Source organism: Zalophus californianus, chromosome 12 (genome assembly GCF_009762305.2).
Source record: "Zalophus californianus isolate mZalCal1 chromosome 12, mZalCal1.pri.v2, whole genome shotgun sequence".
Classification (NCBI taxonomy): domain Eukaryota; kingdom Metazoa; phylum Chordata; class Mammalia; order Carnivora; family Otariidae; genus Zalophus; species Zalophus californianus.
In genome coordinates, this window is record NC_045606.1 from 73,380,300 (window position 1) to 73,406,298 (window position 25,999).

General features: G+C 37.6%; 1 protein-coding gene across 2 annotated transcripts in view; it reads left to right on the plus strand.

Moving 5' to 3' along the window:
* The window catches only part of MET (MET proto-oncogene, receptor tyrosine kinase), a 114,717-nt gene that overhangs the window by 7,239 nt on the left and 81,479 nt on the right, over positions 1 to 25,999 (plus strand). For both annotated transcript variants that reach the window (XM_027573895.2, XM_027573896.2), the window contains one exon: positions 21,500 to 22,716. In XM_027573895.2, the coding sequence (XP_027429696.1) occupies positions 21,500 to 22,716 (1,217 nt within the window). The remainder of the gene's footprint in view (positions 1 to 21,499; positions 22,717 to 25,999) is intronic.

The window sequence follows — 25,999 nt, forward strand, 5'->3', positions numbered from 1 at the left end:
GAACTCCCTCTGGAATACTGGTGCTTTTGTTTTGTTTTGTTTTGTTTGTTTTAGATCTGCCTGAACTTCACTAGTTGTTATTTCTGTACCATTGAAATTCAAAACGTGTACAGCACTGGTTTCAAGTGCCCTTTAGAAGCCATCAGATCAGTATGGCAAACTATTTTTCCAAAGGAATGAAAGCTCACAGGTTGTGCACTAACTTGTTTCCTTTAATCCTAAAAACTCAGTGAAATGCCCAGGCTAGTGGCCTTTCGGAAGGCCACTGTGTTAGAACGGAAAATTATGTACTGTATTTCTTCCTACTATTTTAAATGCATATGTAATAATATACCATGAAACAATGCACCTATTAATATCAGTGGCTTTTTCCTGTTTTGAAGTGATCCCATGTTCCCCAATAGTTGGATCTAAAATCCCAGTCCAGTTTTGAAGTTGTATGTAAGAAAAAAGAATTGACTTGAAGGAACTGAAAGGTACTGCCATTGTTCCATAAGATCATGGGATGTTTTGAATTTTTAATATTTTATTGAAAATATCAAGAAGAACATTCAAAGCTGGAGACCTTTGAAATACAGTTGACCCTTGAACAACATGGGGTCTAGGGGCACTGACCCCCTGCCCAGTCAAAAATCTGCATATAACTTTTGACTCCCCCAAAACTTAACTACTAGTAGCCTACTGTTGACTGGAAATCTTACCAATAACAAACAGGCAGTTAATGCATATTATGTTACATGTATTATAGACTGTATTCTTACAATAAAGTGAAAAAATGTTAAGAAAATCATAAGGAAGAGAAAATGCATTTACAGTGCTGTACTGTATAGGTGGACCCATGCCGTTCCAACCATGTTGTTGAAGGGTCCTCTGTAATGTAGTCTTCACAAGACAAAGAAAGAAGTGGGGTAAATTTGTTTAACAGAAGGCAGGTTGTCTCCTTTGAAGTCTAATCATGTGAGAAAGGAAAATCCAGCCAAGTTTTGGGTCCACAAGACAATTCAAACTATCTTTAAAAATAAGTTTTGGCTTTTCTTGAGACCAGTGTGTGTTTAGACCAACATTTTAGCTCTTAAAATTTAAACGTAGGGGTCTTTTAAAGGAAATTTAATCCATGTGTTTTTGATTCACTAAATCCTGAATCATTACCCATAAACTGTATGTCTCTCTAAGCTCTTTGATGTCTAAAAAATCTTTGAAGCCATGTAAGGCCTTTTTGTTCCAGAATAGGAAGTTGGTTTTTGCTAAGGGTCAGTAAACAGCATCTTCAAAAATCTGAATTAGGTCTAAAATCTCACAACCATAACAGAATGGATATTTGAATGAGTGCTAATGCAGTTTTCTGATGCAATGTGAAAAATGTAAGTACTTTTAAAGACCAAGTAGTATTTAGTTGTAATCCTCACTTACCCCAAGGAAATTATTTTGTCACCACTCCTTTTTCTATTATAAAAAAAAGATAAACGCCAAATATTTATCATTTTATCCTAACACACAGTAGGTACTCAGTAAATGTTTTGTTGAATGTTAAATGAGTGACTTTTTCTTCTCCCCAGAACCTTCCAGCTAATGTCAGTCTTTCTATTCAATAGCAGTATCCATCTGTCATGTCTCAGAATGAATCTGTTCTGAGTCAGTGACCTGGTTCGACAAATTTTAAAAATAAGCCATCAAACTAAATATATGACATTTATTGAAATTCATTCTGTACCATGAAGCAACTGCCTTACAAAGAGTGCTGAAAATAGGAAGGCATTTCTAGGCTAATTAGATTAAATATTCAGTTGTTACCATATGCTTTCTGAAAATTGATTTTTTTTCCCTCTTACTGTTCCTGCCATTCTTCCTCCCACCTTGACATGCTTACTGATTGAAAGCTATGCACAGAAAAGGGCAGGTCGTTTGTATCTACAAGCAAGTTCAAACAGGCTTAGAAAACGTAATGCTATAATCATAAGTTGCTATAATGTAGGAGGAAAGAGAGGGATACTCAACAATAATGGGGGCATTGGATTTTGCTCCAGATTACATAGGTGACACATCTTTGAACTCTATTGTGTGGAGAAAAACACCTTCTTACTGTAGTTAGACTTCCTGTTTATGAGTGTGTATTTTCTGGTGACTAGACTTCCCATATGGACTCAGCACAAATATGTAGCTTTAAGTTCTGTTGAAATGCACATGATTAAAGTACTGACGTCTATGGAGACAGCAACTTCTCTCTAAAAGAAAGAAAGTAGTATTTAGAAGAAGGCATTGTAATGAAACGTGGGCATTGAGATCTTTCTTGATACTTTGTTGTGTATTTCTAACTACTCCCCACATTTTGTCCTCAGAAAACCTTTCCTGATCAAAAAGGTGTTGTTTCTATATGACATTAGGGTGACAGAATTTGGTGATTTCTTATATCTTGGTGGGGAGAAAAAGGAAAATCGTGTTATTATAGTCTTTAAATAGAGGTTCTTTTAGGTGAGCCTGAGGGTCTACTAAATACATATACCATCATTAAATTTGTTTTGAAATTTAATTATGATAGCACTGTATAAGAAATAACTTATTTATATAGTTTTGACATGCTTAATTTCTTTGTCGATAGTTGATCAAATCGTCAGTAATAATCATATATCAATATGTGCATATTCAAATTTAGATGATTTTTAAAGCTCTAATTATAAGTTCTTATAATTTGATAAATAAGCAGCCAAATACCTATGTATTTATACATTTGAAAAACTGTAGTTCAATTTAAGAAGGTTTTTGTGATAACTCTCATGCCACAAATAGAGAAAATAGATAACGAAGGAGAAGACTTAGAAGTTTTAACGTGGTGTTAGATCAGTGAGGTTACAGGAGGGGAGAGGTGGGTAGATACATGGAAGGGTCATGGGCTTGGGTGCATTGCAGGTAGTGAAGAGAGTGTCACAATTAGGAATCAGGCTGCTGCCTTCCAAATAGGAAAAAGGCCGGTCAAAACTGAGTGGGGAATCAAGGGACACTCACAGGAAAATGGTGGAGCATGTGATAGGTAAACAAAGTGTAAACTTCGTCACGTGGTTTGATTCTGGGAGAAGCAAGGCTATCATCTGCCCAGTCCTAGATCAGGCCTCTTAGTTTGTTCTACCCTCAGATACCAATAAGAATAGCAGCATTATATAGCAGGAAGCAGAAGGAACTTTTATTCTGATTGAAAGCTATGCACAGAAAAGGGTACTCTAAGGCATACTCTAAGCATTCTATTACCTACTCACAAACACTGCAAATGAAATTCTATATTCTTAGAAGAATTCATAGTATTAAAAGAAAAACCAAGAAAACTTACAAATTTTTTTAAAAGATTTTATTTATTCCTTAGAGAGAGAGTACAAGCAGGGGGAGAGGCAGAGGAGAGGGAGGAGCAGACTCCCCACTGAGCTAGGGGCCAGACATGGGGCTCAACATGGGACTCAATCCCAGGACCTGGGGATCATGACCTGAGCCAAAGGCAGATGCTTAACCATCTGAGCCACCCAGGTGCCCCTACAAATTTTTTACACCATATTCTTAACTAGAAATTTCTTCTAGTACATCAGCTCATTATAATGCATCAATTATTGTTGGGATCAAAAGTTACAGCCCTGAAAACTATATCCATAACTATTCTCCATTGGAATACCATCTGCTGTGGCTATATGTGTATGTATATCTATCTATCTATCTATCTATCTATCTATCTATCTATCTATATATATATATATATTCTTTCAGGTATTTTCTTGAGACTATTTCTTTGTGCTTTGATTATACAGAGTTCATGCTGGAATATGTGTAGTAATTACATTTATGTTCTAAACACAAACTCAGACAGTGGTCTGAACTTGAGGAAAGCTTGAAGGCTCTGTCTTCACTTTCTGTCTTTTTGCTCCTCTGAGAGTCTTAGATGGGCAGCTGTTACCTGACTGTGGCCTCACATTCAGGCAGAATCCCTTCAGCTCCTGCTACACTGTCCAAGGTTTGCTCATGGTCTGACCACTGTCTAGTTAAGATAAAGACAGCAAGCAAATAAAATCATTTAGGGCCTGCACAAACCTTTGGGCTTAAAATATTAATACCCTAGCTGGGTTTTTTTATTAAGTATAAAATAGTACAATATATATTTTAAGTTCTGTTGAATTATATAAAGAAGCAGCCAAAGTAAAGTTTGTTGACAGAAAAAAAGTGTGTTACTAATAGAAATGAATACACATTTTAGATTTTTCAGAAATTCACTTTCTGTCATGTCAAAATTAAGATACTTCTAAATTTTCAGTTTTACTAACACATACTTGGATTGTTTTTTGAAATTTATACATCAGAAATCAATGATTTTAAACATACTTCTGCTCTTCAAAGAGCTTACAAAAAAGATTGTTCTTTAAATCACCAGAAGAGTGCAAATAAAACCCCAGTTTCATTAACAACGAAAGGTGACAGCCCTTGAGTCTATGTCGTAAGTTGATTAATTACTTTCCAAATGTTATTAAAGATTCTGAATGAATAACTAGACTGGTATTTAGGATCAAGCCTCCCTCACAATTCCTAAGTGGGTTTTAATTTTCAGAGTTAGATGATCATTATATCTGATTCATTTCTTTAACATCTTCAGATTGTTGGTTTTATTGAAAAGAGAGCAGAGTAACTATTTCAGTATGTTTTTCTTTTCCCTGAAATTATTCCTTGCAGATTTCAGTAAAATTTGTTTTGAAATAAAAATAATCAAATGTTGGCATTGCCCTTTAATAAAGGCCCATAGATCTGATGAGTTATATAAGCATTACAAGGAATTCACTACCAAGCTCATGATTATGGACCCAAATCTACCTTGCTGACTGCTTGGACACTCCATTGGAATCAGCATTGTGTATTGGGATGAGTATCACCTCAAGCAAACTTTTGTTTTGGTCATTTCCCATTTTCCTCATTCCCACAATGATTCCAAACTTTCACCATTTTCTTAAGCTATTGAAATCTCTTCGACTTCCTTTATTCTCCATATAATATCTCCCTTTATAGTTTAGAGAATAAACAGAAGCCCAGATAGTTTCCATGTCACCTGTTTTTACCTCCCTCCTTTTTGTCTCAAATGATAAAATAGTCTCTTCAGCCTATGGTCTTGATTCCATTCTTCCCCGACATCTTGGAACACCTTGCTCCATTTTTCCCTCTCTGCCAATCCCTCCCATCTTTTAAAATCTCCCTCACTTTTTTTCATTCAGTCCTTACTCAATGCTGCTTCAAGCAAAAAAGCACATATGCAAATATTCTGATACAATTACCTTAAGTATTCACTCCTGCTTCTGCCTTACCCTTTAAATAAATTTAGAATTCTTGAAAATAATTTCTTACTCATTGTCTCTACTCTCATTCATTCTTTAATTCATTACGCTCAAGCAGTCTGTTCCCAACTACCAAGAAGATGCCTTCACTCTAATAACCAGCAACCTCCTCGTTGCCAAATCCGATGGACAATTTTGTTTTTATCCCACTTGACCCCTCTGTAAGATTTGACACCATACATATTGGTCCTTCTTTTTGAAATTTCTTGCTTCTGAAATACCAAACTTTCCTTTTTACATTTAAATTTTAGATTTGAACTTTATAACTAAAGTTCAAATTCCTTCTTTCTACATACTGAACATGCCCATAAGTGATCTCACTTACCTCCATGACTTCAACTATGCTGATGGGCCAGTGGTTCACAACTGCTGTGTCTAACTCCCTCTGCTCTAGAGCACCATGCCCATGTTGTTAACTACCTTATGGACCCTTCCACTTGAATGACCAACAGATACCTCAGAGTTATTAACTGAACTTTTTTTGCCCCAAAACCTTTCTCTACCTGTTTACTTTACCTTTGTTTATGACACCCAAGGTAGACATTTTTTAGACATCCCTGACTTCTTAGTCCTCCTCTATGATCAAAATCCATGTTGGATCATTGTCACATAAATTTTTTCTCTTTAATATCTTTCCAAGCTAGTCTTTTTTCCCTATCATATCCATACTGCTGGAGTCTTTGTTCAGGGTCATTCTTTATTAATTCATTTCATTATCCATTCTTCAAATCCTTGCCAAGTGCTATGTGATGGCACTATGCTAAGGGCTAAAAATGGATCTTTCAGTCTAGTGGGAGATACAGATAAGTAAATTACAACACAACATAAAGTCTAATTAAAGAGAAGGCAAGTTTGATATGTGAGCATGTGGAACAGTTTCTAATCCATTCCTAGAGGGTGAGAGAGGTATCAGAGAAGGCTTCCTGAAAGAAGTGTCACCTATGATAAGACTTGAGGAGAGAATAAGTTAACCAGGTGAAGGTGAGGACAAGAGTATTCCATAAAGGGACCCATGTGTGCTGAGACCCAGAGCAGGAGAGCACATGGCTTGCTTCAGCAACCTGAAGAAGGGCAAGGTAGCTAGAGTCTAGATTTCTAGGGGGGCGATGGCAAGAGGCAAGGCTGGAGAGAGTTAGGCAGAGGCCAAATCATGAATGACTTTTAAGCTGTGCTAAGGAGTTGAACTATTTTTAAAAAGCAAAGTGACATAATCACATTGTCATTTTAGAAACATATCTTTGGTACATTGGGGAATGGATGATCAGGAGCAAGAATGGAGTCGGAATACCAGGTAGGAAGCTGTTGACCTAATCCAGGCAAGAAGTGACACTGCCCTCAACTATGGGTGGCAGTGGGAATGGAAGCAGATGGACATATTTAAAACACCTATAGGTAGGAGTCAAGAACGATGTCCTGGAAAAGTGAGAAATATTAGGCATTGAGATGGGATATGGAGTGGTAGAACAAGTTTTCATGGGAGTAAATGAGGTGTCAGAAGGACATCCGACTGTTTGTCTCATTTGCCTTCTTCCCAGCTTTGGTGTGCCCCAGCACGCAGGCCTCCTCTGCATTCTCCTTTCCTTGGTGGTCTCATCATATTTCATGGCTTTTCATACCATCAATGTGCAGACAACTTCCCAATTTAAATTTCTAGTGCAGACCTTTCTCCTTAAATCAAGGACTCAGTTGGATAACTGCATATTCAACATCTCCCATTGGATGCCTAAAAAGTATCTCAAGCATGATGAACAGAACTACCTGCCCTGATCATCACACATTCCTGCCAAACTTGCTCTACCGACCAGCTTCTCTATGTCAGTAACTGGCAAAATCATTTTCTCTGTTACAAAAGCCAAAATATTTGGAGTATTCATGACTGCTTTTTTCTCACACACCTCATCTCCAAATCCATTAGCAAATCCTCATAGCTCTGTCTCAAATATAACCAGAATTCAACTACCTCTTATCACTTCATCTTCTCTAGCCCATACCACCGCCATCATTCACCTGGACTACTGCAGCAGCCTCCTAACAGATCTCACTTCTCCATTTTTACCCTATCCCATTCCCCTGCCACCACCAGTCTTCTTCCACATACAGTCAAGGTGATTCCATTCAAATATATTCACTCCCATGCTCAACACCCTCCAACAGCTCCTCATTTCACTCCAGTAAAACCCCAAGTCTCACAGTGACCTACAAGGCCCTATATGGACTAATTCTTTGTCCTCTCTGATCTTATCTCATCTCCTGGACCAGGGTCCAGGCTTATTGGCCCTTTGCTGTGCCTCAGACGCACCGGGCATGCTTTCAGTTAGGTCCGTCTTGCCTCTGCAAGAAAAAAAAGAAATCTTTCATGTCTCAGAAGGCTAAGTCCTCTCCTCCTTCAACTCTTTCCTTAAAAGCCAGCTTCCCAATGTTTCAAAGCCACAGACCTCTCCCACCACCTTCCTTCTATGTGCTCCTGATCCTCTAACCCTGCTTTCTCTCTCTCTCTCTTTTTGCCAGTAACACTCATCAACATGTAACACACCACATGTATAATTTGTTGTCTGGATCTAACTGCTAGAAAGTAAGTTCCACAAGAGCAGGAGTGTTCATTTTGTTTACTGATGTACTCTCATCCCCAAGCACCTCCCATATATTAAGACCTCAATTGATATTTGTCAGATTTAGTCTTACGTAGCTGTTGGACATACAAAATTGATGCTTGAGAGATGGATTTCTGGACTCTCTGGAAATAAAGTTGAAGATATAGATCTTCACTCTTGTTAATCTTCATCTTCTATTGCCTGGACAGCTGCAGTGACCTTCTGTCAGTCTTCTGGCCTCTAGCTTCTTTCCACTTCAGTCCATTCACCACACTGTCACCAAATTTTCTAATACATAGTTAAAAGTACTATGCTCGTTCCCATCTTCTGCTTAAAACCTCCCAGTGACTTCACTACAGATAAACTATAGATCCCTCAACGGGATGTATAAGGCTTTCTATGATGTGGCCCCAGCCTAATCTTCCAGTTTCATCCATACCCAGCCCAACCCACATAGTCTCTACGCCAGTTACAGCTTCCTAGAGAGCCTGCACATTCTCCCTGAGGTGCCTAGTTGTGTGTCTTGTCTGTCCCCTGCTTTTACTATGCCTAAGCAACTCCAACTTAACCTGCAAAACCTGGCTCAAGTAATACCTCCACGCTAACATACTCCTTGGCCCTGCCTCTCTCTGCCACGATTAGTTGTTCTTCTTTCTCTGTTCCTTCAGCAATGTGTACCTATCTTTATAGCACTTCGTAGCACAGTGGGGCGGGAGGCTAGGACTGCCAGTCAGTAAGCAACACCGATATGGTTGAAAAGTTTTTGTTTTTTTTAATGTCTTGCTCTGTCGGTTCTCTTTCTGTTTCTCTCTCCCTCAAACACACATACCCCCTACATACACACACACAACTGCCTTGGATTAATTTTCCTTGAATTGATCAGTTATATAAATATGGTCCTGAGCGCAGTTGTCTTTAAGTTGTCCTAACCTTTTGGTTTATTGATTTTTCAAGGATCCAAAGTGTTTACTGAGTTTTAGAAATTGGATTTTGTACTTATGTACTTATTTTTTTGTACTCTTCTATTTTTTTAAGATTTTCTTGATTTGAGAGAGTGAGTGAGCGGGGAGGGGCAGAGAGAGAGGGAAAAGCAGGCTCCCCGCTGAGCGGATCCCAGGACCCTAAGATCATAACCTGAGCTGAAAGCAGACGCTTTACCAACTGAGCCACCCAGGTGCCCCTGTACTGTTCTGTTTTTTTGTGTGTGTTTTTTTTTTAACAAGTATAGCTTTTCCTTGGCCTTCTCTATCCCTTTGAAAATATTTTTTATAGAAAGTTTTGTTTCGTTCTTTTATTCTCTGATTATATATTGATCTCAACATAGTGATATGTTTTTATTTTTTTCTCCCAACTGTTAGAATTGCATTATGTTTACCCAAGGGATCCACGTCTATGTAAAATATGACTAGGTTTGGCTATTCCTTCCATTCACAGTTTTTTTATGATTTCTAAAAGTTTTTTCTACTTTTCCTGAAAAAGAAAATGTTACATACTGACAAAATTTACCTTGAGAAACTCCCTAGTTCATTCCTCTGGCAGAGAATCTACTTGCTAACTCTGATTTCCAAGGAGGTTCTCAGACCTACCCTAAGAACTAAGTGAAAATAGAGTTATAGGGTAATGCCCACCTCACATGGATTTAACTCCTATTTGGGGGTTAGGGCTTGGCCTTTAGCACCCCTGTCCCTCTACCCTTCTCTCTCTTTCCCTGGATACTGGTTTGTCTTTACATGACAGCTACCAGGACACAAATGGGGTCCACTCACCACCACCATTTCCCACAAGTATTTGATTTCTGCTTTACATAACACCAGAGAGATTGATCAGTTATATAGTCCCAATTCTGAGCACAGCTCCCCCCAATTTGGAATTTACCATGCCTTGTGCTGAGGACATTTTCAAACACTGAGGGAGGGAAATGTCTGATTCATTAATGAGTAATGTACCAGCTTCCTCTCTAACTTGTCTCCCTTCAATGCTTCACATTCTGACTGTTCAGTCAGGTTTATCCTATTCCAACCCTGTGTTTGAATATGACTGGAAAAAGTTGCTGAGCTTATTTTAACTTACATACTTAGGATGATGTTTCTCATACATGATTTGTAGTTTCATGTTATTCACTGTTCCTAGATTAATTGAAGAAAACCTGGTAGCACTTCTGCACAATCTGGACTATAAAATTACACTTATCCATTAGGCTGAAAATTATTTTTAACTACTTTTATAGGATTTCAAGCATCTTAGCACTTTCTTAACAGTGAAAGTTCAGTGTTCACATATTCAAGGGCAATGAAACATTCTTGTCTGACCTACAACTTATTAATGGGACAAAAGCCTGTCCAATCATTCAGGACTCTGACAGTTCAACGTATTTTCTCAACAGGACTTTTTACAATATGTACGTTAAAACAAATGTCCATTTATTCTTCTTTCCCAGAACTTGATACTTTCAGCAATTCTTAAAAGGACAGAGATGTTTACTAACAGATTACGAATGTATGAAGGATAATCTTGAGAATATAAGGAAATTCTGTTCTTTTTATCTTTATTCTTACCAGATCAGAGTCAGACAATGGTCTCAGTCATACGTTTCAACTAGAAAATGCACAGTTGGCTTTTTCTGATGCTACAATACAATCATTTTCAACTTTTAAAATGATTTTTGGAAGAAGAAGGGATGCAATAGTGGATAAGAATCTGAATAAAAGCACTATTTAGGTCTCTTTCAAAGAAATAACATTTGTATAATAATCAAGCATCAGTGTTTAAAGGAGCCCCTAAAACATTAATTAATTATAATACATGAAAATTATTCTTGCACCATGTTTAGTTTAACTTCTTTTCTATAGCCACCTATACGTGAATTTTTTTTTAAGGTTTTATTTACTTAAGGTTTTATTTAAGGTATTTGACAGAGAAAGAGATAGCAAGAGCAGGAACACAAGCAGGGGGAGTGCAAGAGGGAGAAGCAGGCTTCCCGCGGAGCAGGGAGCCCGACTTGGGACTCGATCCCAGGACCCTGGGATCATGACCTGAGCTGAAGGCAGACACTTAACGACGGAGCCACCCAGGCACCCCATATGTGAATTTTTAATAAGCTCGTTTATTATAAATAAAGCCTACAATCTAAGGATACTGTTTTTTTAGAAATTTCATGTCAGTGACAGGCTGCCATACACAGTGTAACTTTTCTCCACAAGCACACAAATCTTTTCCTTGATTTTTAATTAAAAAAAAAAAAAAGAATTTTTACTCCCTTTCACATAGTTACACCTTCACATGATATTTAAAATCACCTGTTAGAAACAGTTTACTTTGGTAATCACTTTGAAAACAGCATGTTTTAGACACACTGCAACAACACAAAAATAATCATATGCAGTTTTGCAACATGTGCTACAAAAACCTTAAAAATATTGCTCTACACCAATAGATAAATATGGCCAAAATCTTTTCAATCTGAATTCTGTTAGTAAAAAGGGTAATTGTTCCCTTATTTTTCTTCATTTGCTTGCAACTAGGATTGTCACATAAAATATATTCATGGGACATATTTATACTAAAAAAATTGGTCATTATCTGAGATTCAGATTCAACTGGGAATCCTATATCTTTATTTGCTAAACTTAAGTGGGGGTGTGGGTTTGCTCTTCTTTAAAGTGGTAAAGTAATGGTTCCTTTTTTGTTGTTCTTCCCTAGCGTGGAAGGCCCTTACCATGGCCTTTGCCTTAGAGGACAACTTAAGGACTTCAGGAACTTGAGACAGGTTTAGAGGAAAACCACAAATGGCCAAAGGGTGGGAAAATAAGAAATAACAATATTTAAACTGAGAGGATTATGGTGATGAAACAGTCACCAAGTATTTGGAGTGGGCTCACCAGCAGACTGTGCCAAGTTCCTCATTTTTGACGAAGGCATGCAAAAACTGGCTAAAACACAGCTTAGGATAAGCATGGTAGCTATATTTATTGAATGCCAGTGTATTCTGTGCATGATTGAATGCCAGTGTCTCATGATTTATCCCTAACCCTCATGGGCAACCCACAAGACGTATACCATTATCCCCATGTTTTAGGTAAGGAAACTGACACGTTATGACACTTTAGTCATAAGATATGTAAATGGTTAAGCCCAGATTCATATCACATCAAAGTGCATCTGATAACAAAGCCCAGTACTCTCTCCACTACACCTCACCTCTTCTCTAGAAGGTTTTATAAGCTATTGGGAAGAATGTTATCAAGCAAACTTGTCTGTAAATATTAGACATAGGACTGGCTTATGAGTATTTAGATCATTTAAATGAGGTCATATGAAAGAGCAGTTGGATGGCTGAAAAATCCTCAAGATTTCTTCTGTCCTCCCAACTTACTATTAGAAATCATTGTCAAAGTAGGGGCACCTGGGTTGCTCAGTTGGTTAAGTGTCCAGCTCTTGATTTCAGCTCAGGTCATGATCTCAAGGTTGTGGGATTGTGCCCCATGTCCGGCTCTGCACTGGGCATGGAGCCTACTCGGGATTCTCTTTCTTCCTTTCCCTCTGCCCCTCCCTCCTCTCTCTCTCTCTCTCTCTCTCTCTCTCTCTCTCTCTCTCTCTCTCTCTCCAAAAAAAAAGAAAGAAAGAAAGAAAGAAAAGAAAATTAATTATTGTCAATGTAGTATCTGGCTACATTAGATGGGATTTTTGATGTGGCATATTGTTTTATCTTTCTAAAGTCAGTTTAGACTTTTTTAATGATCATAACACTATTAAATCTTTAGGCATAAGAATCAAATGTTCAACGAAGCGTGTTTTAAAATTTGCTTTCTCGACAGCCCAGGAGATCCATTCACTTTTCAATTTAAGTTAAACCCTCAGATTTTTAACATTTATCTTTCTGTCTTCAAATCCACAGACTACATGCTTTTCTGAGAGTAGGAACTCTCAGTATCTAGATAAGTGCATGATATGCAATGGATGCTCACAAATATTTGATTAAATATTGTGTGAGATAATATGATTCTTTATAAACAGTGAATATTTATAAATACAGTATTATAATTGTCATCAGGAATCTCCTTTTAGAATCTTCTTTCCTTAACTTTGCTTTTCTGGTCCTACTTATACAGTTAATAGAAATAATGTAAGTGTAGAGAAGGCTAAGAATTTTTCTTAGGATTTCACTCTGGCAAGTCCTCCTGGAGATTTAACTATGACTGTTTTTTATGGCTGCAATTTCCTTAATATGGGGCCTCAGCCATTCTCCATCATCATAAATCCGTTTTATATACTTAAAAGCAGGATTGAAATTTTTTCCACTTTTTATATCTTGCCTCTTCACTTAGATACATTATTTCTGTCTTGAGATTATGTTATGTAACTATTGTAAAAAAAAATTGAAATTATATGGCAGGAAAAAACTAGTATACCACCTCAGAAATTTTAACTAATAGATGTATTTCCAAATGCAAAATGAAATATTTAAAGTAATTATTCAAGTAAATAAGGGAACCATCTTTGCTCTTTGTTCTAATTACTTGAATATTTTACTTAAAATTGCTTTTATTCACTTGACCTTGTGTTTGAACTCACAGATTTGTAGTATCTCCAGATGGACATTATTTGGTCAGGACTTTTTCAGGAGCAAGGAATAAAAGAATCACAATGAAACTGCTGATGAAAAAAAAAAAGAGAGAAAGGAAGGAGGAAAGATTTTACTGGTTCCTATTAGCTTAAGACATGGTGGGTACAGATGTTCAAACAGCAACATGGAGAGCCTCCCTTTCTCTGTGTCTAGGTTCTCCTGCCCTTTGGTCAGTTTTGTGTTCAGGGAGGCTTTCTCAACATACTGGCAAAGTTGGGCATCAGACAATCTAAATTAACATCATCTTTAGTACTTGTCATCTTTCAAAGAGAGAGGTCCTTTCCCAGTATTTATATTAAATCTCAAAAAGACTCTGGTCTTGATTTGGTCACATGCTTATCCCGACTAAGCTCTGCATCAAAAGAAAAGTTCACTGAAAGGGCAGCTTGGTTTGCAAGCTCACCTTGTGGTAAGGGAGGTAAGCCATATGATGACAGCCCCATTAGAGAGGAGGGAGAGTTTTCAAAAGAGTTGCCAGTAGTAGAGACAGCGAGAGTTAAAGTAGTTAGGTAGGTTACAGGGCACGTGGGTGGCTCAGTCATTGGGCGTCTGCCTTCGGCTCGGGTCGTGATCCCGGGGTCCTGGGATCGAGCCCCGCATCGGGCTCCCTGCTCCACGGGAAGCCTGCTTCTCCCTCTCCCACTCCCCCTGCTTGTGTTCCCTCTCTTGCTGTGTCTCTCTCTGTCAAATAAATAAATAAAATAAAATAATTTAAAAATCTTTAAAAAAAATAAAAATAAAGTAGGTAGGTTAAAACAAATGTTTACTAAAATATTACACCTTTTGAATAAAAATCATTTTTAGGAAATGCAAATAATTTAAAACAGCTCAAGTGAGCATGATACATTTTTTTAAAAGCATTAGAAATACACTCACAAGAACTATATTGCACATTTAGTACATTTTAGATAATATTTTATCTTCTTTGAATCTCAGTTTCATCATCTGAAAGGGAATAATGCTCACCTTATAAGATAACTATGCAGATTAAAGGTGAGGATATAACTGACAGTACTTTCTATACTATGTAGTGCTATCTATATAATTGTAAAGTATTATGATTTCTAAGAAAATCAGTTCCTAAAGAAAGCAAAGTTACCCCTGTCAAACTCTAGAAAGTCTCTCTTACAAATATATCCCATTACACCTGTGGTGTTTTTTCCTGAGGAATCAGTGCTTGAATATAACACACAACTGCTTTGTGATAGGTTTTTATTGATGAGAACAATAATAACAACAGTAGTAGGGGTGATAGGCAGAGGTGGCTACTCAATAAATTCTTAGGGAATTAAATGTATTTCTGGGGAATGAAAAATCCATGTAAGCTAGTTTAGTAAAAAAAAACTAATGGCAGATAGATGGCAGACAGAGTGGAGGAGTAGCTGGTCTTAAGTTTAGGCTGAGCTGATCTTCCGAGCTAACAGAACAATCCTCTTTAAAGGAAATACTCCTAAATACCAATCGTTTGATGGCCAAAGTGCCATTCAGATAATTACTCCCAGGAAATGTTTTGCCAGTGAGATTATCCCAACTATCAACTGAAAAGAAATAAAGAAATGTTTTATGGATGATTCAGTTTCACCTGCTATGTGTACAACATTTTAAGAGAATGAATTAGTCAATCTGTTTGAATCATCTTTACGTGTTCCTTTTAGTAAGGAGCACAAAGCTGGCTACATGGCCAGCACTATTTCAGAAAGAAAGAAAAAACAGAAACAGTAAAAAAGACATTCTATATTGAAAGCCTGATCCAGGCATATCACAGGAATAATTGTATCAAGACAAAAATATATGAAAAGTGAAAGTATTTCTGGAGTTACTACCAATATAAATATTAAAATTGCTCACACATCCCGATCTGGCAGATTATATAGATAGAAAAAGCAATATATGCCAACACAATGGCATTGAAATAAAATGTAACTGTAGAAAAACAATCTCAGAGTTGAAAATTATTATAGTTAGAAAATAACTTTGGAAGTCATTAGTTCAGCCTAGGAGTGTGCTTGTAAATATTTAATCATCATCCTTTCAGGGGAGGAAAAAAAAGTCCTGATTTGTAATGTTTGCCAGTTTCTGTGATGTAAATACTCCAGCCATGGCCTATTTCAAGCTTCCAAGGTAAGGTCACTGAACTCACATTGGAAAGATGCACACAATAGGCCGTCATGAGCCATAGGGCTCCAGCACATGACTAGATCAACACTATCATTTTACAAATAAGAAAGCAGCTGAGGCCAAATAAGTTGGGTGACTGGCTTTGGGTCATACAACTATTCAGCTGCACAGCCACAACTAAAACTCAAGTTCTCCCCCATGCTACACCTCAGGGTGTGAGTACCTTATGAGAAAGGGGTCATAACTGATTGGTGCCTGCCTGACTCCCCTAGCCTGGTTAAGCTCCCCTTCAAAGACTCCCATAGACTTTCCACATTGAGTTTAAACTGTGGTCTATTTGTCTGTCTTCCCTACTAGTCTGAGATCTCATGGACAGTTGTAAAGCATTTTATTCATTTTTGTGTCATCAGCACCCTACACACTATCTGGAACATAGTAGATGCTCAAAAAATATTTGAGTATATGAACAAACAATAATAATAAAGAACATTTATTGACCTACTACATGTCAAGCACTGCTCTTATGTGACTTACATGCCTTAACTCATTGAGCCATCAGAGTAACCATCACAACAAGTGAGGTAGGTGTTATAATCATTCCCATATCTCAGATGAGAAAATGGAGGCTCAGAGAAGTTATTTGCCCAAGGGGCACACAGACAGCAAATGGTTTTAAACCTTCCAGGCTGTCTCCAGAGCCTGTGCACTTGAACACTTTGCTGTCCCTTATTTAACCAGCAGTGTCATCAGGCTATATCGCTCAGCAGCAAATACTTCCAAAAGGTTTCCCTCCTTTCCTTATGAAAGACAGATATTTCCTGGAGAAGATCTAGTCTGACCAATACACATCTTTGTTAATGGGGAGGAGACTTAATTAATTGAAATGATCAAGGAAATAGGGTGTTTACATTTTCTCATTATCTGAGGATTAAACAGAAACCTGTATTTTTTAATTAAAAATCCTGTTGTTGACAATGGGCTCTAGTCCTATTTTTTTTTTTTGGCTTTAATTTAAAAAAATTAACCTTTCTTTGATTTCTCAGTTTGAAAAGTGCCATCACTGTTTGCTATCAAGAGAATGTAAAGAAGATGAGGGAGACTGGGTTAAACTCCAAGGGTATTCTGCAGTGTTTTTTCCTTAAACAGAAAAAATATCCTCTTTCCCTCCTGGTTTTCTTATGACTTGCCACCTCATCAAGTGAGATAACAAAAAAGCCCATTAGTATATTTGGGCATTTTCTTGGATTCTTAGTTAACTGAGAATTAGTACTGTACCTTAGTTAACTGAGAATTAGTACCAACTCTAAGATATGAACCTTATTTTTAAAACAGAATAGCTCAGATTTAAGAAAAAAAAAAAAGATCATTTTAAAGGCTCCTTCAAAAAGCCTAAAAGAAAAAAAGTCATTCACCCTCTACATTGCATAAATGGGTATCAACTAAGATGCAAATTGGTTGTAATGCTTTTTTTTCTTTGGGCAGTAATGGTTCATTTATTTTCCTCCTGTATTACTTTTCCTAAAGAAAATACAGTGACAAATTTTGTAGTAGGCTAATGTTCCAAATTTTAGAAGACACACTAATATCATAGAAGTTCATTTAATTTTTCCCCATAATATATTCTAGAAGTTTTAGATACATATATGCAGTTTATTTGGAATTTGTTTTTGTCCTCTAATAGTACAGCTTGTTTTAAACCCTTCTTTTCTTCTACTCCTTGTCATTCCCCCCACCATGGCCAAAATTTTTTTGTTTGTTTGTTTATTTATTGGAGAGAAAGAGAGAGATGGAGAGAGTAAGCATGAGCGGGGTGAGAGGCAGAGGGAGAAGCAGGTTCTCCACCGAGCAGAGAGCCTGATGCCTGATGTGGGGCTAGAAGAAGAGAATAATAATACTTTGTACTTCAAAAGGTGTTTATAAAGAGTAAATCAGAGGGTTTGGCAGAATGCCTGGCACATACATGTTAAGCATTCAGTACATGTTACTGTTATTTTTATTATTACATGGCTTATACCTCTTCCAATTCTTCACCTTAATGACACACTTTGCTTTGCCCTCTGGTCCAGTGAAACACTTTGTATGTGAAGAGAAAGTCACAACACATTGTGCTTTATCTTAAAGGAGCCCTCAGACCTATTAAGCAATCCTTCTTTTCATTTCTTGCTGACCTCTTTTTGCATGGCTTGTTGTAGCTATTCTAAACCTCTTTCTCTACTCTGAAGATCCTAGTACCTCTTCTGTAACTATTACTTTCAGTGATGTTCATATACCCTAATTTGTTTTTAAAATATTGAGACCATATGCCCAAAAGTCCAGTGTCTCTGTACATCATCTTACTTATCCTCACCTGCTGTCTCAGAAAGTGATCTTTCTTATGTTCTAGGCTCTTGAAAATGCCTCTTTTTACTCTTTTGGGATACTGCTCCAACAAGTTTTATCTCTCCCATTTGCTTTCCTTGGTTTCCCCACTTCTCTGGGCTCAACTACTTGCAGTTCTTCTGACCATGCCATATATTCTCTCCTGCCTCTATAACTTTTTTTACAAACTGCTGTGCCTGCGTCTATATCTTTTTACAAACTGCTGTGAAGGAATTTCCCTTCATCCTCCTCCTCCTTCAAGACTCAGCTCTAGCATCATTTCCAATGTGGTTGGCTGCCCTTTTTATGCATTCTCATAACTGTCTGTCAATCCTCCATCGAGTGACTCTGACTTCCTAGAGAAAGGCACCATATCTCTGTATTCCCAGAACCTACCACCATGCCTGGCCCTTAGTAGATACCCAATAAATGTTAGTGGGAGAAATATCTACAAATAAGCACATGTCTTTCCTACAATTTAAGAATAAACTTTTGAGGGATGCCCAGGTAGCTTAGCTGGTTAAGCCTCTGCCCTTGGCTCAGGTCCTGATCCCAGGGTCCTGGGATCGAGTCCCACATTGGGCTCCTTGCTCAGCAGGGAGCGTGCTTCTCCCTCTGCCTGTTGCTCCCCCTGCTTGTGCTCTCTCTCTCTTTCTGATAAAAAAAATAAATAAAATATTTTTTTAAAAAAAGAGTAAACTTTTGAAAAAAGAAAAAAGAATAAACTCTTCTTGACCCTGATTTGCTTGCCCTTCCTTTGACAAACATTCTACTTCCTTACCACACATTCTCTTGCAATTTAGTATTCGATACAACTACTGAATCTACTGAGATTACTCTCTTGAAAGTCAGCAAAGAGCTTCCATGTGGCCCATGTCCTCCTTCTCAAGCCCCTCACCTGGCTTCTGTGACACAGTACAACATTGGTTGTCTTGGCACCTCACTGAAATTACCTCCCTTGACTCCTTCATTTGTTTCTCCAATGTGAGTAATTCCAAGATTTCCTTCATTCAACCTTTTTTCTTCCTTCACCTTGTCCCTCCATGAACTTACTCTTAATTTTAACCATTATCTCTGTGTAGATAACATGCGAAGTTTATTCCTAATCCAACTCGAGTCCCTATTACTCTACCAAGACTGAGTTCTACATTGTCATTCCTTCAAGTACAGACATGGCACTCATACTTCCACTTGCCACTCTCTCACCCCAGACAAATATTGTCTCACCTAAGACTGATCACGCCACTTTCCTAGTAAGGGCAGACTTCTCCTCAGAATCCTTCTTGTCATTTGCCTCTGTTGCTTGGCATAAATGCTCTGTCTTCTTAGAATCCTTATTCCTCACTTATTACAGGCATCTGCTTCCTGATGAACAATATAAAACCTACTAGTCATCCCTATAGTAGAACGTTTTCACCCATTTCCCAATAACACATGAAACTCAACATGTTTAAAACCAACTTATCATATTTGTCAGTCTTTAGCCCAATTTCCTCCTATTGACTACCCAAGTTTTATAAATCATTCCCCCTTTTCCCAGATAACTGCTAGTCATCTTTGCCTTCTCTTTTGTACTCCACCAATTTAGGTGTCAAATCTTTGTTTATTCAATATTTATTCAAATATTCTTTCATTGATCCCTTCCTTTCTATTCTTGGGAACACCATCTTGACTCTGGCCCTTATAGATAATAAGGTTATGGATATAATAATACCCTATCACCTGGTCTTCCTGTTGCCAGGTTCTAAACCCTGCTCTCAGCCACCTTGCCTCCAGATCAGTCTTTAAAGGAAAACCTTGATTATATGATTCTCCAGCTCAAAATCCTTGACTGTTCTTTTACCTCTTAAATAATGTCTGCAATTCCTATCAATTTGGTAGAATAAAATTATCTTTGATTTTGGAGTCAGAAAGATTTGGATTCAAATTCTGGCTACTACACTTACCTTTTCTGTAACTTTGAACTTATTGCCTGAATTTTTATTCACTTATTTATTCAACATATACTTATTTAACACCTACTGTGTTCTAGGCTCTGTATCAGATATTTGGGAAAGAGTGATGAGCCAAACAGACATTGTCCTTCATTCCTGGACCTCACAACATAGTAGACTTGTCCCTATTTCTTATTATCATAGTAATTCTAAGTATAAGCCATGTCTCCCTCTCTTGATGCTTTTAGCTCTTGGTTTGTGCTATGCAGGGTATTATAATGCTGTGTACCATAGTTATTTCCATATGTGCTTTGTCTCTCAACCACAGTGTAGGTTCACTGAAAGGTAAGTACCACACCCCATTTCCATAGTGCAAGCACAGAGTTGTGTACATATTAGTTGTTCGTGAATTCTGCTGTGATTTTGTAGACCTCGGGTTAGTCTTTGGCATGGTTATAATGCCTCGTAACTTTTTAAAGGTTCCTTTTGTCCTGTCAGAATTATGCACTAAAAAAGGAGGGAAAAAAGTAATAGCCGTTTGGTTTCTATTCCTTCTAAGGCCTCTCCTTTTTTAACCTACCACCCTGCCTACAACTTTTATAAGTAGAACTAACAGACTAACAGTGTTTGTAACTCATGTACCTTAAGTTTTTTGAAACTGAAAAACAAATGCACTCATGATAACTAGTTAGAAATATTGTCCATGTGCATACAATGGAATGTTAAAATAATGTGTTTTCTTTACTAAATAGCTTTTGGCTTGCTAATGAACAATATGTTGTTTTTCCCTAAGAAATAATTCTAGGACTTTAATCCTGAACATTATATTTTATATTATATATTTTCAGATTGCTCTTTTTATGTTTCCAGTCATCTTACATTAAGTTAAGCATTTGTCTATCCAAAACAATAGATCAACTATAGCCAAATTATAACCATACCTTTTCCTCTGCACACAAAATCCTATAAACAGCATGTGATCATATTGCTTCTAGAATTTATGATTGTTTTCTTCCAAAAGGAAGCTAAATTTAGCCTAGTAATTCTACATGCTCCCAAGGAAACAATGCCTGCTGTGATTTCTAGAATAAATGAATCTGAACCGCAGTTCCTTTACTTGACTAACTAAGAAAGTTTAAATATCAACCTAGTCATTACCGCAGATATTAAACCACATTAAAAAACAGCAAGGGGTTAGAAAAGAAATTTGCTGTTTCTGACTTCATTGCTAAATGAGTCTAACTTAGTTGCTGTATTGTCTTTAATACAGAACGTTGTTTGCATCTCATAATGGTTCTCTAAAATTACTCGTTCATGGCTTGAGTTCCAAAATTAAACTATGTAGAGTCATGTCCATCTGCACAATGCATCTTTATGTGAAATCAGCTAGAGTTTTTTGTTTTTACTTGATGTAAAAATTCCAGTTAGGAAGATTTGTTTCTAATAGTTTGACTGGTATGGTTCTTTCAGTTTCTTGTTTCTAATGACAACTAAACTGGTCTCGCCTTGAACGTGTTTTGGCAGATAAGCTTCTCACCATGAAGGCCCCTGCTGTGTTTGCACCTGGCATCCTTGTGCTTCTATTTACCTTGGTGCAGAAGAGCTATGGGGAGTGCAAAGAGGCACTAGTAAAGTCTGAGATGAATGTGAACATGAAGTATCAGCTTCCCAACTTCACTGCAGAAACATCCATCCAGAATGTTGTTTTACACAAGCATCATATTTACCTTGGCGCAGTTAACTATATTTATGTTTTAAATGACAAAGATCTTCAGAAGGTTGCTGAGTACAAGACTGGGCCCGTGCTGGAACACCCAGATTGTTTCCCATGTCAGGACTGCAGCAACAAAGCCAATTTATCAGGTGGCATTTGGGAAGATAACATCAACATGGCTCTACTTATTGACACATACTATGATGACCAACTCATTAGCTGTGGCAGTGTCCACAGAGGGACCTGCCAGCGACATGTCCTTCCACCCAGCAATACTGCTGACATACAGTCGGAAGTTCATTGCATGTACTCCCCACAGGCAGACGAAGAGCCTGGCCAGTGCCCTGACTGTGTGGTGAGTGCCCTGGGAACCAAAGTCCTGATATCTGAAAAGGATCGGTTCATCAACTTCTTCGTGGGCAATACCATAAATTCCTCGTACCATCCAGATCATTCATTGCATTCGATATCAGTGAGAAGGCTAAAGGAAACGCAAGATGGTTTCAAGTTTTTGACAGACCAGTCTTATATTGATGTTCTACCTGAGTTCAGAGATTCCTACCCTATTAAATATGTCCAAGCCTTTGAAAGCAATCATTTTATTTACTTTTTGACAGTCCAACGAGAAACTCTAGATGCTCAGACTTTTCACACAAGAATAATCAGGTTCTGTTCTGTAGACTCTGGATTGCATTCCTACATGGAAATGCCTCTGGAGTGTATTCTCACGGAAAAAAGAAGAAAGAGATCCACCAGGGAGGAAGTTTTTAATATTCTCCAAGCTGCATATGTCAGTAAGCCTGGGGCCCACCTTGCTAAGCAAATAGGTGCTAACCTGAATGATGACATTCTCTATGGAGTGTTTGCACAAAGCAAGCCAGATTCTGCTGAACCAATGAATCGCTCTGCTGTCTGTGCATTCCCTATCAAATATGTCAATGAATTCTTCAACAAGATCGTCAACAAAAACAATGTGAGATGTCTTCAACATTTTTATGGACCCAACCACGAACACTGCTTTAATAGGGTAAGTCATATACATTTCCCCCTTATAAATTATGAGGTATAAGTCAGAATAAGTAGCAGTCTAGAAAAAGAACATTAAGGGCTTTTTGGTGCTTGGTAAATGATCTTTATCCAAAGTATTTGTATATTCTTTCCAAGAAACTTTAGATATTGAATCTTCATTTAAATATAAAATCATAGCTGGAGGAAAAGTTAATGTGGTTCTAAAAGAAAAAGTATTTTACAGTTTGGGTTTACATGTTTGTCAACACTTCAGATTATTAAACTTATTTCTCATATAAGCTTAAATAGTTCTGGTCAGATTTACACAAAGCTTAATGTAACAGCAGTTCCTATAAAACACAATTATTGAGATCCCAGTGCAGTCTTTACAGCATTTAGAATGAGAAGCTCAAGTTAATTTGTGGCTTTTGAAGACTTTTTCCTTATGAGGCCCCATTCATTCACTGATAAACAAATCAATCGTTTATATTCTGGGCATTATATAAAGAAAATTAAAAACAAACAAAAAAATCTCTTGGTAATGTTGGTAAATAAATGTTGGTAAATAAAATGTTGGTAAATAAAATATTTTTAAATGAGCTAATACACTTCTCTGAATAACTTAGAAAACTAGAGAGGAAACTTTTGTTCCCAAACCCTTCCTTTGGAACTTGCATGGACTTTCTACTTGAATAGACATGTGTCTACCACCTTCTAGTTAGGTACTTTTTACCTGGTTGGTATTTGATATTTATAAATACAAATATTTTGATCAATACTTGTTTATACCTACATGAGATGGTATTTTCACAGGAGATGTTAGGGACATTCTTTGTTGCTTTTAGATATAGTAAAAGCTACCAGCTATACCCAGAGGATTTATCCTACTAGCCATCAGATCACTTGGTGCTAGAGGAAGAGTACCAAATCAGGAGTACATTGTGGCCTTGGGCTCCCTTGGTTTGGACCCACATTCGAGCATGTGAACCTGGCTATATCTCCTAACATAACAACCACTAGTGGTCATAATTGGATGAACAATGAACAAACCAGATGGTTTGACTTTGGAAAACCACATCTCGCTACTTTAGGAATTTTCAGTCTCAGTAATAAAGGCTGTTATTGTAAGCAGAAGGACATTAAACATATCCTTGATGAAAGAAAGTATATAATTTGCTGAAAGGTACCAAGAACATATGAATTCAGAAACCTTTGGTTCACTTTTGCTGAAATATCTGTGATACTTCCCCAAATGGAAGCTCCAAATAACACTTTTTTAAGATTTTATTTATGTATTTATTTGAGAAAGAGAGAGAGAACTCATGTGAGCAGGGGCAGGGGAAGAGGGAGAGGAAGAGAGAGAATCTCAAGCAGACTCCCCTCTGAGTGCGGAGGCCCACACGAGGCTCAGTCTCATGACCCTGAGATAATGACCTGAGCTTAAATCAAAAGGGTCGGATGCTTAACCAACTGAGCCACCCAGGCACCCCACCAAATAACTTTTTATAAAGCTAGAAAAATACTTCTGAGAAAGTGAATTCATGTTTTAGTGAACTAAAGACATAACTTCTAGGTGCCTGGGTGGCTCAGTTGGTTAAGTGACTGCCTTCGGCTCAGGTCATAATCCCGGAGTCCCGGGATCAAGTCCCGCATCCGGCTCCCTGCTGGGCAGGGAGTCTGCTTCTCCCTCTGACCCTACCCCCTCTTGGGCTCTCTCACTCTTTCTCTCTCTCTCTCTCTCTCTCTCTCTCTCTCAAATAAATAAATAAATAAATAATCTTAAAAAAAAAAAAAAAAAGATCTTCCGGGCGCCTGGGTGGCTCAGTTGGTTAAGCGACTGCCTTCGGCTCAGGTCATGATCCTGGAGTCCCGGGATCAAGTCCCGCATCGGGATCCCTGCTCAGCAGGGAGTCTGCTTCTCCCTCTGACCCTCTTCCCTCTCGTGCTCTCTATCTCTCATTCTCTCTCTCTCAATAAATAAATAAAATCTTTAAAAAAAAAAAAAAAAGACATAACTTCCCTCCTTCCCCCTCCAAAGTTTAGGAATAAAAAATAATGTACTTGCATAAATCCCAACTAAGACTTATTTCTCCCTGCACTCATGTCATACATGTTGCAAACTCTGTAAGAAGCAACAGAATTCCTTGTGAGGCTGCCCCTTTTCTTCACTAGAAAATACAAAAGAATGAAAGGAAACAAAAGGACTTTCAAAACCTGGAATTAGGGGGAAAATGTAACATTAATAGCATTCCAGAGAAAACACTTTTTTTTATCCAATAATTGCATCAGAAACACGAGTTTAAAAAGATTCTGTTAGGAGTTCCTCCAGGGCTTCTAAAGCACATGACTTTGCTATTTAAATCATGTTCTATTAAAAATTAAAAAGAGACTTTACCTTATGAGGGTATATTGATATCCTATTTCATTATTTTATTTTGTACATTTCCACCCTCTGATGTAAAAGTACTTATCAATTCTAGAAATTGTCAAATACATTTGAACTTTTCTACCCCTTTCACTCTTTTAGTGTTCCAAGGAAAACAAAAAGTCAGGCAGAATTATCCAGTGAAATTCAGGTCAGTTTTATCACCCAGGAAAAAATGCCCAAAATGCACCAACTGCACCTGAAGTCATTATCATTCCCATCGCAAAAATTCCTGTGGAAAACAAGATGGAGCTTGCCAACATAGTCTTCTTACAAGGGAAGCCAACTTTTGCACTGGCCAAATTCCATAAAGACAAATACCTTCAAACCTCTTCTACTTATTTGCCTGTTTATCTTCTCTGGTTACTAAAGATCAAAATTCTTCTGAGAATGAGACTACCCACATTCTCAGTTTTCATATACCAGTCCACAAAAAGACCTCACATTGTTCCAGTCATCAGCATACAATCATTTCCTAGCTTCATCTTGAAATGAAGGCACCGAGAGAGCCATTACTCACACAAAACAGAATGATTTACAAAATCAAACCTGTTTAGAAAGACTAAGCAATAAGACGACTCCATTTTGTCTTGGCAACTTTACTTGGCAAGATATCAGGTGACACTTTTAACAATTTCTTGGAACTGAGCTTTTGTTTTGGCATAAAGTTTGGTGAATAAACACATATATTGTAGTTTTGTTATTAATATCTCTAATCCATCAGATCTTTATGGAGAGACTGTTGTGTGCTCTGTAGAGAAAGAAAGCTACAGCAGTAACTTTCTGCTGAGGCTTCTGCCTGGCCCCAGTGTGTAAACAAAGCCATGGCAGGGGTTTTCTGGCCCTGTCTGAGCTTCTGCCATGTACAAAGAGGGTT